The following is a 19102-nucleotide window of genomic DNA, read 5'->3' as shown; positions in this document are numbered from 1 at the left end:
TAGTGCAAACGTACAGGCCTCCTTTATGCTTTTATGTTTACCATTGGTACGCACTTTGAATAACAAACCGAGGTTAAAATAGGACTTAAAATAGTGGAAGTAAAATATAAAAATATGAGATGAGTGAAACATTAAATTTATGGCCGGTTAAACGATTAACAATGGGTTTAAACGTGTCGTCAATTAAACGTAGATTTACAGCCCTACAAACTACAATGAGGAATATTTTCATACCCTCCACACAGAGATCAGCCATTTCCAGACCCAGGGAAATGTGCTGCTCTGTGGGGATTTCAACACCAGAACAGGAACAGAGCCTGACTGTAGAAGCACACAAGGTAACAGCCATGTATTTGGACAAACCCCTCTGTACCTCACACCTACCTCAATCCAAAGAAACAACCCTGATTGTATTGTGAACACAAATGGGAGGCAGTTAGTGCATCTCTTTCAAGCCTGGGGTCTGTACATCATTAATGGCAGGATCAGAGGGGACTCTTTAGGTAGATTCACATACTGCTCAGCTCTTGGGACTAGCGTAGTTGATTACGCCATCACTGACCTGGACCCCTCCTTTATTAGTGCATTCACTGTCAAGCCACAAACACCTCTGTCAGGCCACAGTCAAATTACTGTGTTCCTACAAAGAACAGGACAGCCCAGTAACACACTAATACAGCCATGCAAGCTGTACCATCTGAACCATACTTATAAATGGGCTCCAAACAGCACAGAGGAATTCGATAAAGCAACTGGCTCTCCTGAAATCACTAACCTTACTGACACCTTCCAAATCACACAGTGCCAGCCTAATGTGAGAGGAGTAAATCTGGCAGTTAAACACATGAATGAAATATTAGAAAAAATAGCAAGCAAGGCAAATCTCAAAAAAATGAACAAGTAAAAAACAATCAGAAGCACAAACCCAAAGAAAAATGGTTTGATGATGAATGTGAAACAATAAGGAAAAAACTAAGACAAGAATCAAATCAAAAACATCAGCAGCCACACAACCCAGATTTACACCTCAGGTACTGCAAGACCCTAAAGCAACACAAACACACCCTGAAACAGAACAAAGAGAAACACATGAACACAACCCTCACAGACACTGAGGAATCTATTAACCAAAATCACAGAACAAAGAGAAACACATGAACACAACCCTCACAGACACGGAGGAATCTATTAACCAAAATCAGTTCTGGGAATGTGGAACAATATGAACTCCACACAGAAACAAGAACTGACAATACAAAATTGAACTACACCCACCCCTCGTTATATCGGCCCTCGCTATCCTGCGGATTCGGATATATCGCGCTCCTGGAGTCGGCTGCCCATTTTTACTGTCTAACTGCGCATGCCTTACCTGCAATATACATCGGCACTTAGAATTACAGTGCGTTTTATTCTGTACTGCACATCACAAACAACAATATACAAAACAATTAAAAACAAAGCATTACTATCGTACTGTTATCATACACACACGCACTGCACAATAACACAAAGCTAATTAAATATCTACTTGCTGAAGCAGTTTTTATTTCAGCCAGCGAGGTGTTCACGTGTGGCAGCAGCAATGCTCTAGCAAAATTCACAAGGCAGTGACGTCAGCTCCCTAGCAACAAGCCTGTCGGGAGTGGATTCTTTCAATGCAGCGGGTTTGTGCATTTGAGAAAGGAGAGGAAGACTCGTGAAATTAATTGGAGACTGAAGTTACCCTCTGCTGTACGAATTAAAACAGTGTGCTGCTTTTTATACGAAAAATGAGAGAAAGCGGGTTGCATAGAGGATTTATACTGGACCCTGACGCCCCTGATAAAACGAGGGCGTGGTTGTACAGTATTTGTTATCAGCCTATTTGTTTTTCTATGGGTCTCTCGCTATATCGCAGCCCTCGATATATAGTGGATTTGTATTGGACCCCGACACCTGCGATATATTGAGTGGATGTGTATTTGGAAAAACTATTTTGAATTTCTTTACAAAGAAACCCTACAAGAGAATTTTACAACAGAGCAAAATTTAATTCGGGAAAAACTTAAATCATTAGAACTATCTATTAAAGACAACCAGAATCCACTGGACTTCCCAATCTCCCCGCAGGAGCTAGCAGAGAAGCTCCAGGGACTCAAACCCAGGAAAGCCTGTGACCCGACAGCATCAGTACCGAGATGCTCAAACACAGCAGCCCTGAGCTGCAGGAGGCCCTGCTTAAATTATTCAACCTGGTACTACAGGAAGGCTGCTTCCCTGACATCTGGAACCAAGGGCTTATATCCCCAATTTACAAGAGTGGAGACAAATTCAACCCCAACAACTACCGAGGCATCTGTGTGAGCAGCAACCTGGGGAAGGTATTCTGCAGTATCATCAATACCCGAATACTGGCCTTCCTTACCAAACACAGTGTCCTGAGTAAGAGTCAGATTGGATTTCTACCAAATTACCAATGACCATATTTACACCCCCACACCCTAATCAACACACATGTACAACAAAAAATAAAGGAAACATTTTCTCTTGTTTTACAGACTTTAAAAAAGCATTTGATTCTATTTGGCATGAAGGTTTAAATGATAAAATTCTACAATGTGATGTAGGGGGTAAAATGTATGACATAATGAAGTCAATGTACTCAGAAAACAAGTGCGGAATAAAAATTGGCAACAAAAGAACAGAATTCTTCACACAGGGTCGTGGAGTGAGACAGGGCTGCAGTTTGAGTCCAACACTGTTCAATATTTACATCAATGAATTAGCAGCGGTGTTGGAGCAGTCTGCAGCCCCTGGCCTCACTCTACATGACAAAAAAATTCAATTCCTGCTCTACACAGATGACCCGGTCCTGCTGTCACCCATAGAGCAGGGGCTACAGCAGAGCCTGTCACTGCTAGAGCAGTACTGTCAGACCTGGGCCCTGACAGGAAACATGAAAAAAAAACAGAATTAAGATCTTAAAAAAAGTCCAGATCTCTAAGAAGCAGGTCCCACTTCACTCTACACAACACCACCCTAGAACACACCACACAATATACATACCTAGACCTGACCATCAGTGCATCAGGGAGCTTTAACCTGGCAGTGAATGCACTAAAAGAAAAAGCCTGCAGAGCTTTGTATGCCATCAAAAGGAGGCTTTATAAAATAAATCTACCTGTCAGAATCTGGCAAGAGTTATCCATCCCATTGTGCTATATGGAAGTGAGGTATGGAGTCCAGTCAGTCAACAAGATTATATAAAATGGGATAAACATCCAGTAGAAACCCTGCATGCTGAATTCTGCAAAAACATATTACAGGTAGAGCAGAAAACACCAAACCATGCATGCAGGGCTGAATTAGGCTGCTACTGCTAATGAAGTGAGCCAGACTCCCTCCAGTTCAAGGCCTTTCTAACCCAAGAGCTCAGCCCAGAAAAGAGTCATCAGCCAGCTGGTCCTGAAGCTCACTACACTAACCAACACTAACACTAACACTAACCAGCTTCAGGACAGCTCTGCTACAGCACTGCCAAACAGAGTCAACCAAACTGCAACACAAATCAAAAACTCCTATCTGGAACATTGGGACAAAGAAACAAAAACCCCAGATAAACTGGATTGCTATCGAGCCCTAAAAAGAGACTTTACTCTGGAGGGGATCTCTTCACTGTCAGAGATACAAAGCAGAGGCAGATCCTGACCAAGTACAGGCTCAGTGACCACAGCCTGGCCATTGAAAAAGGCCGACAAAGGCAGACCTGGCTATCCAGAGAGAACAGGCTCTGTGGTCACTGTGAGACAGGAGAGGTCGACACAGAGATGCACTTTCTCCTACACTGTGAGAAATACAACCAAACAAGGGACACATTCCTTAAAAAAATTACTATTTCCCTCCCACACTTCCCACAATTGACTGACCCAGATAAACTGTCAGTCCTCCTGGGAGTGGGACACACAGCCCCACTGGCTGCCCAGTATGTAGCCACCTGTCACAGCCTGAGGGACACACAGTGAACACTCTGCACAGGGGCGTTACTTCAATAACACTACTCTGTGTTACATTCTATATACCAGCGGTCATCATTATTATTATTATTATTATTATTGTAAATCTATTGTTCATATGATATGCAATGTAATTGTTTGGCAATATTGTTGATGTCTGTCATGCCAATAAAGCACCTTTGAATTGAACTGAGAAGAGAGGGATGGAGGGAGAGGAGAGAGAGAGGGGAGAGGGAGGGTAGAGGACAGGAGAGAGGGGAGAATGGACAGAGAGGGAGAGGAGAGAGAGGGAGGCAGACAAGAGAGAGCGGAGAGGGAGGGGAGAGGAGGGTATGATGGAGGGAGGGAGAGGACAGAAGGGAGAGAGGAGAGAGGGAGGGGAGAGAGGGGAGAGGGAGGGTTGGTAGGGAGGGAGGGGAAGGAGGGTGAGTGAGAGGGGAAAGGCAGATAGAGATGAGAGGGAGGGAGAGGAGAGAGAGGGTATGGGGGATGGGAGAGGAGAGAGGGGGAGAGGGAGGGAAGAGGAGGGAAGAGGAGGGAGAGAGAGGAGAGAATGATGGAGGGAGGAAGAGGACAGGAGAGGAGAGAGTGGAGAGGGAGGGAAAGGAATGTATGAGGGAGGGATAGAAGAGAGTGGGGAGAGGGAGGGGGAGTGAGGGTATGAGGGAGGGAGAGGAGGGGCATTTGCACATATACATAATTAGGGCTTTTGGATTTCTGTTTTTTCACCCCAACTTCCCATCTCCTTTAAGAATTTAAGCAATGTGTGCTTCTCAATCACAACTGTACAACTGATTGAATTCACGGTTTACGTAATTCTTACTTTTTCATTGCAAAGCAGAAGCGACTCCTCTTTATTAATGTCAATACAGTCACGCACAGCGATTGTAATAAAGTGTGTCCAGCATAAAATACTGTATTGTTCATTCTAGCTTTAATAAAGAGGAGTCTCTTATTAACATGTCGCGATCTCGTTTGCACGTCCTGCTTGTAATGAAAATGAAGGCTTGGCTGATTGAAAAGCTCATTTAGTTGTTTCACAGAATGATTCAAGTTTACTATGAACACGTTTCTCAGTTGTGATTGAGAGACACAAACTGCTTCACAGGGATCAGATGAATTCTTAAAGCAGAGTAGAAAAGTCGGGTAAAACACTGACAATCAGAAGCCCAGCCTCGAGTATACACTGGGATATGCACCCCCACTGAGGAGAAGAGGAGGAGAGGAGAGAAGGATAGAGGGAGGGGTACACTCATGAGAGGAGAGGTGCAGACAGGCTCCAGATTGTGACACTCTTAATAATGTTTATAAAGAATGTCTGTACCAAGTTTCATCACAATCAGATCAGCAGTTCTGTAGATGCATGTCAAAGTGTAACATATGGAGCCCTGCAGTGTCTACATGTGATCTTCACTTCACAGTGAGTTCACAATCTGGGGCATTATAACTAAACACACTTTCTCCTCTCCTTTTCAGTGTTTCCTTTGGGAGGCACACGAGGCTGGCGTTAGCTGAGCTGGGAGTGCACAGAGGTTTAAATGGGGCAGAATGTAAATATAGATGTAAACACAGTGAGTGAGACGGGGCTCCTCGCTGTTCTTTTACCTGTTTAAGAATAATACTTGTGACTTGAGTTCTTTTTGTTTAATAAAGTTCTTAATGTTAATATCAGCATATCCTATATCAATATCGGTCGACCACTAAAAAAAACATATTTCTATATAATTAATACAATGAGGTCTGTATCAGTTTAGTTCATATTTCTATATAATTAATACAATGAGGTCTTGTGACGGGAAATGACCAAGGTTGAGACTCAGAGACAGTATAAAGTTCAAAAATAAAGTTTTTTAATAAACAAAAATACAAAATAAACAGGCACAAGGGCCAAACAAAAAGGTTTCAAACACAAAATACAAACAAAATGAAACTTACAAAAGAATAAAGCTTCCAGGCTGGGCGTTGCCTTCACTGGATTGCAAAAATGAAAAAACACAGCACACACAGAAAACCACAGTGGCTTCCTCTCCTTCTAGAACTCTCCTCCTAAATGAGAGGCTGAGGCCTCCTTTTATGCCAGGTGGCTGGGTCCTTAATTGAATGATTAATTATCTGATTGCTCCCACCTGACACAATCAATCTGGGCAGGGAGGAGAATTTAACTCCTTCCCTGCCAGTATTTCTAAGGGCAGAGCCCTGCTCTGCCACAGGTCTGTATCAGTTTAGTTCATATTTCTATATAATTAATGCAGTGAGGTCTGTATCAGTTTAGTTCATATTTCTATATAATTAATACAGTGAGGTCTGTCTCAGTTTAGTTCATATTTCTATATAATTAATACAATGAGGTCTGTATCAGTTTAGTTCATATTTCTATATAATTAATACAGTGAGGTCTGTCTCAGTTTAGTTCATATTTCTATATAATTAATACAATGAGGTCTGTATCAGTTTAGTTCATATTTCTATATAATTAATACAATGAGGTCTGTATCAGTTTAGTTCATATTTCTATATAATTAATACAATGAGGTCTGTATCAGTTTAGTTCATATTTCTATATAATTAATACAATGAGGTCTGTATCAGTTTAGTTCATATTTCTATATAATTAATACAATGAGGTCTGTATCAGTTTAGTTCATATTTCTATATAATTAATACAATGAGGTCTGTATCAGTTTAGTTCATATTTCTATATAATTAATACAATGAGGTCTGTATCAGTTTAGTTCATATTTCTATATAATTAATACAATGAGGTCTGTATCAGTTTAGTTTAGTTCAGTGATGAAGGCACGGACGTGCTGAAACACGTTGTTTGTATAATTTTATATAAATAAAATGAACTGAATTTTGAAGATAACGGGTCATGTCCGTCTTAAATGACATGGTGAGTGTGCGGCCGATAATACACATTTGATACGATATTATATTATATTATATTATGTTTTATTATATATATATATATATATATATATATATATATATATATATATATATATATATATATATATATATATATGAGCGTTAACAAGCTGTACTGCAAAGTATGGTGTCCCAGCAAGTGAAAGAAACGAAGTGTGTTTTAATCGTGTTTACCCGATCACGGGCCCAGAATGACACTTCAGTATGATCGTGTTACACCATCACGCCCTTAAAGGGTTAATGGCAGTGTCAGAGACAACAACTAGAGTTTCTGAATGTTTAACTAGGAGTCCGGATTGCTGGTTATTACAATTTAACAAATCATCTCACAGTCTCTGTTTATTTCAATATCCCACCACCACATTCCAGCCCTGGGGATTCAAAAACAAGAAACAAAACACTTCTTCACTGTGTTAGTGCTGTTAAACACGTTAGCTTGACGACACAACAGTATCTATAGAAGGATATAACTGAGGGAACAAAATATTATTTTAAGTAGAATGCTGAAGTAAATGTATTTTTTAAACTCATGTTTAAATGTAACGGCTCTCAAGCATCGACTCCTCCTCTCATCCGCGCTCAGTCTGGGAAGTGAAGCGTCAGTGAGCTTTCACAATGCCACTCCCCGGAACTACACCCCTCTTCTCTGAGTGGACAGCTAAACCGAGATCCCTGCTATCATTGGATGCTTCAAGTGTCCATTAAAGAAATGATTGATGTTATGAACTGCAGTGATTCCACCTATCACTCTTCATTTTGTTTTATTAAATCTTGAAGCAGCCAATGATAGCGTTAGCAGGGTGGGACTTTTTAGTGAATTGGAACCCTCCGTCCTAAACTGAAATATGGGGACTGGTATTTAGTTATGATCAGTGATAATAAGCTCAGTTACCCAGAGATCATTGAAAGATCTCAGAGACCATGAGGCTCAATAGAAAACCAACAGAAAGGCAGGTATGAGTCACAGCCAGATAATACACACCCTCGCTGCCTGGATGAAAAATGCTTTCCTGTTAGAAATGCACTGACGGTATGGAAGTCCGTATTTGTTTTTATGGGTGCGCGTGCGTAGCTGCATTCCAGTTATGTGAACCCCTGCCTATCAGCATCCATGACATTTATATGAACCATTTCAGAATGCTCAATTTAAAACTAAACAGCTGCCAACTAAAATCTCATCGTTGTTATTTATGAGACTCTTCATAGTGTGTAGAACGATTTGTGATCCTAATGAATATCACTCCACTGTATCAGCATCATGCATATCCCTATTTAAAACAGAACATGTGTGAAGAGTCAGGCAGGTACACATGGAGGTGTGACACAATCCTCACGCTGTGTGAAGAGTCAGGCAGGTACACATGGAGGTGTGACACAATCCTCACACTGTGAAGAGTCAGGCAGGTACACATGGAGGTGTGACACAATCCTCACACTGTGTGAAGAGTCAGGCAGGTACACATGGAGGTGTGACACAATCCTCACACTGTGAAGAGTCAGGCAGGTACACATGGAGGTGTGACACAATCCTCACACTGTGTGAAGAGTCAGGCAGGTACACATGCAAGTGTGACACAATCCTCACACTGTGTGAAGACTCAGGCAGGTACACATGGAGGTGTGACACAATCCTCACACTGTGTGAAGAGTCAGACAGGTACACATGGAGGTGCGACACAATCCTCACACTGTGTGAAGAGTCAGGCAGGTACACATGGAGGTGTGACACAATCCTCACACTGTGTGAAGAGTCAGGCAGGTACACATGGAGGTGTGACACAATCCTCACACTGTGTGAAGAGTCAGGCAGGTACACATGGAGGTGTGACACAATCCTCACACTGTGTGAAGAGTCAGGCAGGTACACATGGAGGTGTGACACAATCCTCACACTGTGTGAAGAGTCAGGCAGATACACATGGAGGTGCGACACAATCCTCACACTGTGTGAAGAGTCAGGCAGGTACACATGGAGGTGTGACACAATCCTCACACTGTGAAGAGTCAGGCAGGTACACATGGAGGTGTGACACAATCCTCACACTGTGTGAAGAGTCAGGCAGGTACACATGCAAGTGTGACACAATCCTCACACTGTGTGAAGACTCAGGCAGGTACACATGGAGGTGTGACACAATCCTCACACTGTGTGAAGAGTCAGGCAGGTACACATGGAGGTGTGACACAATCCTCACACTGTGTGAAGAGTCAGGCAGGTACACATGGAGGTGTGACACAATCCTCACACTGTGTGAAGAGTCAGGCAGGTACACATGGAGGTGTGACACAATCCTCACACTGTGTGAAGAGTCAGGCAGGTACACATGGAGGTGTGACACAATCCTCACACTGTGTGAAGAGTCAGGCAGGTACACATGGAGGTGTGACACAATCCTCACACTGTGTGAAGAGTCAGGCAGATACACATGGAGGTGCGACACAATCCTCACACTGTGTGAAGAGTCAGGCAGGTACACATGGAGGTGTGACACAATCCTCACACTGTGAAGAGTCAGGCAGGTACACATGGAGGTGTGACACAATCCTCACACTGTGAAGAGTCAGGCAGGTACACATGGAGGTGTGACACAATCCTCACACTGTGTGAAGAGTCAGGCAGGTACACATGGAGGTGTGACACAATCCTCACACTGTGTGAAGAGTCAGGCAGGTACACATTGAGGTGTGACACAATCCTCACGCTGTGTGAAGAGTCAGGCAGGTACACATGGAGGTGCGACACAATCCTCACACTGTGTGAAGAGTCAGGCAGGTACACATGGAGGTGTTTTGCCATCGCCTTCATTTCTCAGTTAATTTATGTGAATAAAAATATCAAAACAATTGATATAATGTTGTAAAGATATCTCAGCAATGCGTTTAGCACAGGAGACAGCAATGGAAAGAGTGTGTTTGTTATAAACACTAAAGCATGTTCTGTAATAATTTAAACTTATACACTGCTGTTATTGTAACAACTGCAGACTTTATATTATGACATGAACTTATCAATACTATAAAATAATAAAACCTGCATGACCCATGTTGTTATTATTATGAAAAGCAATGGTTAGCTGTGTGTTTGTTGAAAACACTAAAGGGTGTTCTATAACACTTCAAACCAGATAGGAGTTATAGAAATGAATAATAAATCAACAAGCATATCAGCCTCTAGCAAACAAGTAGTAAAGTGAACCAGTACCTGATGCAGCAAGAATCCATTTCCAGACTAGAAGTAAGAAAGAGCTGTCATTCATCTTCCCCGGGGACACCAGTGCAAGGTCTTTGTATTCCAACTTCCAGAAGAATGGATAGAGTTTCTCATTGGGATTGAACTTCATGTCAATGAAAGTGTAGATGTGAGATCTGGTCTCCACATTGTAAAAGGAGAGACGCCTTTCCTCATAATCCAGATACACCCCCAGCTTCTGGGGCTTCAGGCTCCGGGGGAGGGGGGTCTGGGGGTCAGTGAGAGCAATGAACTCATCTTTATCTTCATCTCCACTCCACCCCACAGTCCAGTAACCCTGCTGGGGGGTTATACTGAACTTCCCCTTCCTCTGGGCAGACACTCTGCTGACTCCTAATCTCCAGAATGTATTCTCTCCCACCCCCAGCTCCCAGTAGTGTCTCCCTGAGGTGAAGCCCTCCCTGCCCAGCACACAGCGCCTGTAATCAAATCTCTGGGGATTGTTATGATCCTGCCTTTTCCTTCTCTCTTGTTTCTCATCCACAGGCAGGGTGAGCTGGGGGTGTGCTGTATCGAGGTCCAGAGTCAAACTATCAACTGTGAAGAAGAGAAGAGACAATAATAATAATAATAATAATAATAATAATAATAATAATAATAATAATAATAAATTGAGTGTTCATAGTGTGTTTTCTGTATCAATTATATGTCCAGAGGTTAAAGCAAAGTGGCAGTGAAAGGGTTATTTTTACTGAACTGCAGCAAAGAAACTCAAAGAATACAGCTGTTTACCAGAAATGAAGACAGTTTACTCAAAGTGTTGTGTCTCTATACAGTAGAAATCTCATGACTCAGTGTGGCATTCATATGAGGTCAATGCCATGGTCACCAGCACCTTTAGCATGCAGGGTTTACATGAATCTGCTAACATGAAGTCACTTTTTATTATAGATGTAAACACAGTGAGTGAGACGGGGCTCCTTGCTGTTCTTTAACCCTCCGCTGTGAAAGGAATCCATTGAAGAGACACATACCTGCTGAGCTGAGGATCCACTTCCATTCTAGAACACAGAAATAAAGAGAGCATTATTTTACAATCACTCCTCCTGTACTTTCTACAGTTCAGAAGATGTGCAGCACACACTAACTGGCAGGGCTGTGCTGGGGTGAGTCAGGCTGTGGATTTCCACACACTCTACATACCTGATTTAAGGACCTCTCGTTTTACAGACTCTGTGAAAAGAAGAGAGCTGGTTTACATTCTGCACACTGAGGTGTAAAATCTATAGCAGACTATCGTGGAGAGTTGCCAGGGGTGACACAGAAACAAAGTGTTGTTCACCACAATTCCTGTCTGTGTCACAAAAAAACAAGAGCCGCTCATACAAGAGGCAGGCTTGTTCTGCCACCCCCCCCCTCCCCGATAGCCAGCACTCATCTCTCCAGAGAAATGAACTCCTCTGTCAGCTTGGCTTGTTCTGACAGCCCCCCACCTCCACTATAGCCAGCACACATCTCTCCAGAGAAATGAACTCCTCTGTCAGCTTGGCTTGTTCTGACAGACCCCACCTCCCCGATAGCCAGCACTCATCTCTCCAGAGAAATGAACTCCTCTGTCAGCTTGGCTTGTTCTGACAGACCCCACCTCCCCGATAGCCAGCACTCATCTCTCCAGAGAAATGAACTCCTCTGTCAGCTTGGCTTGTTCTGACAGCCCCCCACCTCCCCGATAGCCAGCACACATCTCCAAAGAGAAATGAACTCCTCTGTCAAAGCCCTATGGAGTTCAGTGATATCCTCCTCCAGCTCTCTCATCGCCTCGCTAGTACTCTTTGTAGCATTCATAGTGTACTGTTGACAAAACAGTCGGGTCTGAACTTTACTCACATCCCACCATTGCCTAATTGTATGGGTCTCTTGGATCATGGCAACATTAACTTTGTTTTGGTTTAAATATTCAAACAGAGCTGCTCTCTTTACACAATCTCTACCTCCACTTATATTTAAAGTTCCTATATTAAGAGTCTGCATTGTAGGGTTGAAAAAAGAGATGCACTGGAAAGTACAAACAATAGTAAAAACGTACAAAAGAAAAGATGCTTGTGTAGACTTATACATCATTCCTGTTTAGAGAGGCACGAACTTTGCTTATTACATTTTTTAATTGATCTCTTTCTCTTTGCTCCATGCCCAATACAGCCGCATTGCATCTAATTTGCTGCACAGAATTTAAGAACAATTTTAAATCAGGGCCGTGCTCAATAACTTGAATCCATCTTTTCTCTTTAACAGAGCTTTAAAATACCCGAATGCTTTCAGCACTATACCCCCATCTTGCTTGCTGACTAGCCGACAGATCAGAGCTAAATGAGGAGTCAGTATAATTGCCCCCGTCTTTGCTTAAATCACCACCACTGACCTCTGTGCTGTGTGTTTGAGTGCAGTCCATTCTCACAGACAGCTCACTCTCTGATTCATCAGCCCGAATGACCCCAGCCTCAGAAACAAGGCTGCGTTTCACTGTAATACTGTGTCTGTTTTTAGCCTTTCTTTTCCCTTTGGAGAGTTTAAACTCACCCGCTTCCGTCTCTTTCTCCAACAGTAAAACCGCAGCCTCATTCTGTTCTGTGATTCCCCCAATCTGTTCTCTCCCCTCACTACCCTGTCCCTCACCTGACATCCCCACTTCAGGTATCTCTCCAGCCCCGGTCACAATCACAGCTTCTCCCGTCCTCCTGTCTATTTAGGACAGTTCCTGCAACTCACTTTCACCTTCTACCACAACAGACTCAACCAAACCAGGTTGGAGCTCTTCAGTCTCTCGCTCCGCTCTTCTATCTACAGCGCTGTGATCCGAGAGTCCATCACCCTGGCTCCCCAGGGCTTCTTCCCTCTCCCTTTCAGTTTCTGCTGCAGTCCTCTTGCAGTTCTTCACAATATGCCCTTAACGGCCACATTTAAAACATTTCATTGTTTCAGAAGAAGCAAAAACGATGTATTTGCTACCATCCACTCGAAACCTGAAAGCTACATTTAGCTCTCCATTCAGGTCGTTCAGAAGCATATATAACTGTCTTCTGAAAGAAACTACATGCTTTAACTCAGGGGATTTACAACCCAGAGGAATCACTGTAATGCTTGACATTATTTAACCATGACGGCTTAGCTCTCTCACTATAAGTTAGTTTTTTCAGAAAAGGAGGAATATTAGAAATTGTTATTTTCCTAGCAGGAGCCGCAAGAGGCAGTACAGACACTAACACTCTGTCAATAACCAAACCTTGCTGAACAATTTCCAAAACTATTGCTTCATTACTCAGGAAAACGACAACAAACTTGTTCATATGTGAAGCTGACTTGATATTCTCACACCGGATTACTCATCCAAGTTCGACCACACATTTGTCAACAGGGACAGACACATTCACTACAATTTTTATAATATTTCTGTGTGTAATATTTTCAAAATTGGGACTTGATCCCCTAGGGACCCCCCCCCCTGACTTTGGCCATCATGGCTGTTAATTTATGAAAACCCAACTATTAATCAGTTTCTTTTTACAAAACTATGACATAAGAAACAAAGTATGAAAAGTGAAAAAGAAGAAAATAAAAGCAGAGGAGAACCCCTCACTCACTCTGAGCTCTGCACACTGCACACACAGAGGAGAACCCCTCACTCACTCTGAGCTCCGCACTCTGCATACACAGAGGAGAACCCCTCACTCACTCTGAGCTCCGCACTCTGCACACACAGAGGAGAACCCCTCACTCACTCTGAGCTCCGCACTCTGCACACGCAGAGGAGAACCCCTCACTCACTCTGAGCTCCGCACTCTGCACACGCAGAGGAGAACCCCTCACTCACTCTGAGCTCCGCACTCTGCACACACAGAGGAGAACCCCTCACTCACTCTGAGCTCCGCACACTGCACACGCAGAGGAGAACCCCTCTCACTCTGAGCTCCGCACTCTGCACACGCAGAGGAGAACCCCTCACTCACTCTGAGCTCCGCACTCTGCACACGCAGAGGAGAACCCCTCACTCACTCTGAACTCCGCACTCTGCACACGCAGAGGAGAACCCCTCACTCACTCTGAGCTCCGCACTCTGCACACGCAGAGGAGAACCCCTCACTCACTCTGAGCTCCGCACTCTGCACACGCACTGCAAGCACTCCCGACAGACACAGCGACAGACAGACAGCATGAGTAGACAGATAGGTAGACAGATAGATAGATAGATAGATAGATAGATAGATAGATAGATAGATAGATAGATAGATAGATAAACAGACAGATAGATAGATAGATAGATAGATAGATAGATAGATAGATAGATACTTTTTTACTTTTATAAAAAAAACATTTATTGCATAGAAAAACAGTCAAAAACAAACTGTGAACATTTACATTATTTTGTGAGAAAATACATAAAACAAACAGTCATTTAAATATTTATACAGAGTTCTTCTGAATCATCCTGTACCTCACAGAGCGCCCCATTCACACACCACAACATTTCAAAACTGAGCAAGTCATGCATCATCTTATAAAACTTGAATTCAAAAGTTATGCGAGTAACCACCAATATCCTACACAATTTTACCAGGTCCTGATGAACATTTTTGATTTGGCTTTTTCTACTTTTTAGGATGGCTAATTTTGCCTGCCCTAAAATGAAATTTGCCAGTTGAATCAAATGCTTTCGGTTTCTTGTAAATTTGACACCAAAAATAAAAACAGTCTTTGTAAAAGTTAAGTTCAAATTTGAAAAAATGGTGTTTAAAAAGTTGAACAAAGGGTCCAGTCTTTTACAGTCCATGTAGCAGTGGAAGACAGTCTCTCTCTCCTTGCAGAAGGGACAATGATCAGTCACCTCGGGATTTATAATGCTTACGAATGCATTAACAGCCAAGATTGTATGCAGTCTCCATTGCAAATCCCCTGATCTTTTATTAAGAGGGGGTTTATATAAAGTCCTCCAGGCTGGCTTATCCTCCTCTCCTGATCCCAGCCGACATTCATCAAAAACACTCCCCAGTGCCTCTCGCCACTCCAGAGACAGAGCTTCACGCAGCTGTGCCAGATACAGACCTGCCACACGCACAGACCGCATGGCCAGAGCACCGGCTACACATTCAGGGCTTTTCCAGACACACTGCTCTGTGTCTATCAGATCACAAATCTTTACTATTTTAGCCCTTATGAGAGAATCGTTAAAAAATTCTGAACTATTAAAAGAAGTATTAAGGTGTGGATTAAATACCAAAGGCTGCTCCAGAACCCAAAAAGGATCCAGTGGATCAATATATTCAGCCTTTAGTAACGTCCAAGCCCTCAGCACACTCCTATAAAAGAGGGGAAGACATGAAAACTGCATTTTGTCAAAATCTAAAAACAACAAATTAAAATCAAAACCAAACCCTCCAACCTGATGAAGAAAAGAAAACGCCAGTTCCCTCCATGGCAGCTTTACTGGAGAGAAAAACAATTTCCTCAAAGCCTGAATCCTAAAGGCAGCCAGCCTACACTCAATATTCATAAGACCTTGTCCACCCTCTTCTAGTGGTAGATACAACACACACTGCTTTAACCAATAACACCCATTCCAAAAAAACTCTAAGAGCAGAGACTGAATCTGTTTAATCAAGAATTGCGGGGGCTCCACACAGATCAATTTATGCCAGAGACTGGAGGCAACCAAATTATTTAAAACCAAAACTCTTCCTCTGAAAGACATTTGTGGAAGAAGCCACCGCCACCTCTGTAAGCGACCTTTTGCTTTTTCTAGAACCCCATCCCAGTTTAACTGTTCTACTTTCTCATTGCCTAAAAAGACCCCCAGGTATTTAAACCCATTCTGGCTCCATTCTAGTCCGTCTGGTAAAACCAGGGATCTACACCCTTGTCCTTCCCCAATGAGCACAGCACTACTTTTACTCCAGTTAACACGCGCTGATGAGACTTTTTCAAATACTTTTTGCTTCTCAATTAAGGCCTTTACATCTTCTTGATTGCAAACGAACACAACTATATCATCTGCATAGGCTGAGAGCTTTACTGACTGGGCATTACAACCTGGAATAGACAAACCTGTTAAAACATTTCTTAGTTTACATAGTAGTGGTTCAATTGATAAAGCATATAACATTCCAGACAAAGGGCAGCCCTGCCTGATTCCTCTATGTTCAGCAAAAGGTGCACTCAAGCCCCCATTTATTTTCAATAAACTGAACACGTTACAATAGAGCGCTTTTACTTTACTAATAAAATCAGAACCAAGACCGAATGCGTCGAGGACTTCCCATAAATAACGGTGGTCTACTCGATCAAAGGCCTTTTCCTGATCTAAAGAAACATGATCAGTACTAAAGCCAAACAATTTAGAGGCCGCTAAAATATCTCTAACTAAAAAAATGTTATCAAAAATTGATCTATTTGGGATGCAGTAAGTTTGAGCAGGGTGTACAACATTATCAATCACTGTGCTCAGTCTATTGGACAAAGCCCTGAAAAGGACCTTATATTCAGAGCACAACAACGACACAGGTCTCCAATTTTTAACGTTTTTGAGATCACCTTTCTTAGGGAGGAGCATAATGACAGCTCTTCTGCAGCTCAGAGGTAACTCCCCTCTCTCAAAGCTCTCCTCAAACACTGTGAAAAGGTCATGTTGAAACAGGTCCCAGAAACTTTTAAAAAACTCTATGTGTAACCCATCGAATCCAGGAGCTTTACCTTGTTTTAACCCCTGTAGGGCCTCAGTAAGCTCTTCCATCGATAGAGCTTTTCCCAGCTCCTTTTTTGCCTCTTCAGGCAAACATGTCAAGTCCTGCAGGAAACTCTGCACCTCTTCAGGCTCAGCCTCAACCTCTGCTGCGAACAGACCAGAGTAGAACTCCACCACATACCTTCGGATCTCCTCCGGCTCCCTCAGCTCTACACCATCTGGTCTTGTCAGACAGTGAATGGTCTTTCTCTGGCCACTTTTTTCTCCAACCCCAAAAAAAAAACTGTGTGGGTGCATCCATTTTGGTCAATCCTTGCATTCTGGACCTCACCAGAGCTCCCTGTACTTTTGCATCCAAACGATCTGCTATTAACTGTTTCTTAAGCCTTAATTCTTCAATTAAACTATTGTTTGGATTGGAGTCCAGAGTTTCTTGAAGCTCTAAGACCTCCCGCTCCAGCTCTTGCAGAGACTCATTAGCCCTCTTTGTAACATTTTCAGTATATTGTTGACAAAAAGTTTTTATTTGGGCCTTTCCTACATCCCATCATTGTCTAAGGTTGGAAAATAAATTTTTACCAGCTCTCAATTTTTTCCAAAAAAAACTAAAACATTTCCTGAAATTTAAATCATTCAACAAACTTACATTAAATTTCCAATAAGAGCGACTGTGCTTAAAGGAGGGCAATAAAACAGAAAGAGAGACTATGTTATGATCTGAGAAAATAGTAGGGGAAATTTGACATTGCTTTATCAGATTTAAATGCTCTTTAAAAACATAAATTCGATCAAGTCTAGCCATTGAGACATTATTATTACTGTGCTTAACCCAAGTGTATTGTCTTTTATCACAGTGTTTATTTTTCAATACATCAACTAAACCATGCTTTTTAATCAGTTTAGTTTACTAAAACCTGATCTAAGATCTTAAAAAACTCCAACCTCTCTTTTCCTTCATTAGGAGCATAAACATTGATAAACAGAAAGACTGACCTTCTATTACAGTTTTTACCTTAATCAAACAACCTTTGACTTCTTCTGTAATAGTTATTGATTCAGGTTTAAAATTCTCTTTAAATAAAACTGCCACCCCAGCACTGACATTAGAGCCATGGCTAAAAACTATTTCCCCTTTCCATTCTCTTTCCCAATCGGACTGAGTTTTCAGATCGCAATGTGTTTCCTGCAGGAATGTTACATCAATCTTTCCATTCTCTTTCCCAATCGGACTGAGTTTTCAGATCGCAATGTGTTTCCTGCAGGAATGTTACATCAATCTTTCCATTCTCTTTCCCAATCGGACTGAGTTTTCAGATCGCAATGTGTTTCCTGCAGGAATGTTACATCAATCTTTCCATTCTCTTTCCCAATCGGACTGAGTTTTCAGATCGCAATGTGTTTCCTGCAGGAATGTTACATCAATCTTTCCATTCTCTTTCCCAATCGGACTGAGTTTTCAGATCGCAATGTGTTTCCTGCAGGAATGTTACATCAATCTTTCCATTCTCTTTCCCAATCGGACTGAGTTTTCAGATCGCAATGTGTTTCCTGCAGGAATGTTACATCAATCTTTCCATTCTCTTTCCCAATCGGACTGAGTTTTCAGATCGCAATGTGTTTCCTGCAGGAATGTTACATCAATCTTTCCATTCTCTTTCCCAATCGGACTGAGTTTTCAGATCGCAATGTGTTTCCTGCAGGAATGTTACATCAATCTTTTTTTGCAACAAGTATTCGAAAACCGAGGCTCTCTTAAGATCATCTCTACACCCATTTACATTTAGATTCCCTAGTAAAAGATTTTTCATTGGGATAAATAGAGAAAACAAAAACCAAACAACAAACAATATAAGAAAGTAATATAAAGAGTTTGCTCTCATTTTATTTACTTTTGGTTAAGACTACTACGAGTTTTAACAACAAAGTTCTTTAGACGCCAGCGTTCCTGCTCCGTCAAATTAGACCCTGAATCACACAAATATATAGAATTACAGATCATTACACACGCATAACAACTGTTATAAACAAGAATCACACAAATATATACAATTACAGATCATTACACACGCATAACTGTTATAAACAAGAATCACACAAATATATACAATTACAGATCATTACACACGCATAACTGTTATAAACAAGAATCACAGAAATATATACAATTACAGATCATTACACACGCATAACAACTGCTATAAACAAGAATCACACAGATATATATACAATTACAGATCATTACACACGCATAACAAC

General features: G+C 42.0%; 2 protein-coding genes across 3 annotated transcripts in view; one reads left to right on the top strand and one right to left on the bottom strand.

Moving 5' to 3' along the window:
- Positions 1 to 19102, bottom strand: part of LOC117970347 (butyrophilin subfamily 1 member A1-like) — a 328161-nt gene that overhangs the window by 4733 nt on the left and 304326 nt on the right. The window contains exons 8-9 of one of the 2 annotated variants that reach the window (XM_059014428.1): positions 11148 to 11174; positions 10126 to 10710 (exon numbers count right to left, since the gene is read on the bottom strand). In XM_059014428.1, coding sequence (XP_058870411.1) covers positions 10126 to 10710; positions 11148 to 11174 — 612 coding nt within the window. The remainder of the gene's footprint in view (positions 1 to 10125; positions 10711 to 11147; positions 11175 to 19102) is intronic. The other variant, XM_059014429.1, reaches the window with a different exon arrangement.
- LOC131696665 (zinc finger protein ZFP2-like) overlaps positions 1 to 19102 on the top strand; it is a 273747-nt gene that overhangs the window by 85076 nt on the left and 169569 nt on the right. The gene's annotated exons all lie outside the window — the stretch shown is intronic.

This window comes from Acipenser ruthenus, chromosome 48, assembly GCF_902713425.1.
Source record: "Acipenser ruthenus chromosome 48, fAciRut3.2 maternal haplotype, whole genome shotgun sequence".
Classification (NCBI taxonomy): Eukaryota; Metazoa; Chordata; class Actinopteri; order Acipenseriformes; family Acipenseridae; genus Acipenser; species Acipenser ruthenus.
The sequence above is the reverse complement of the archived record's forward strand: the minus strand, read 5'-3'. Positions and strand labels throughout refer to the sequence as shown.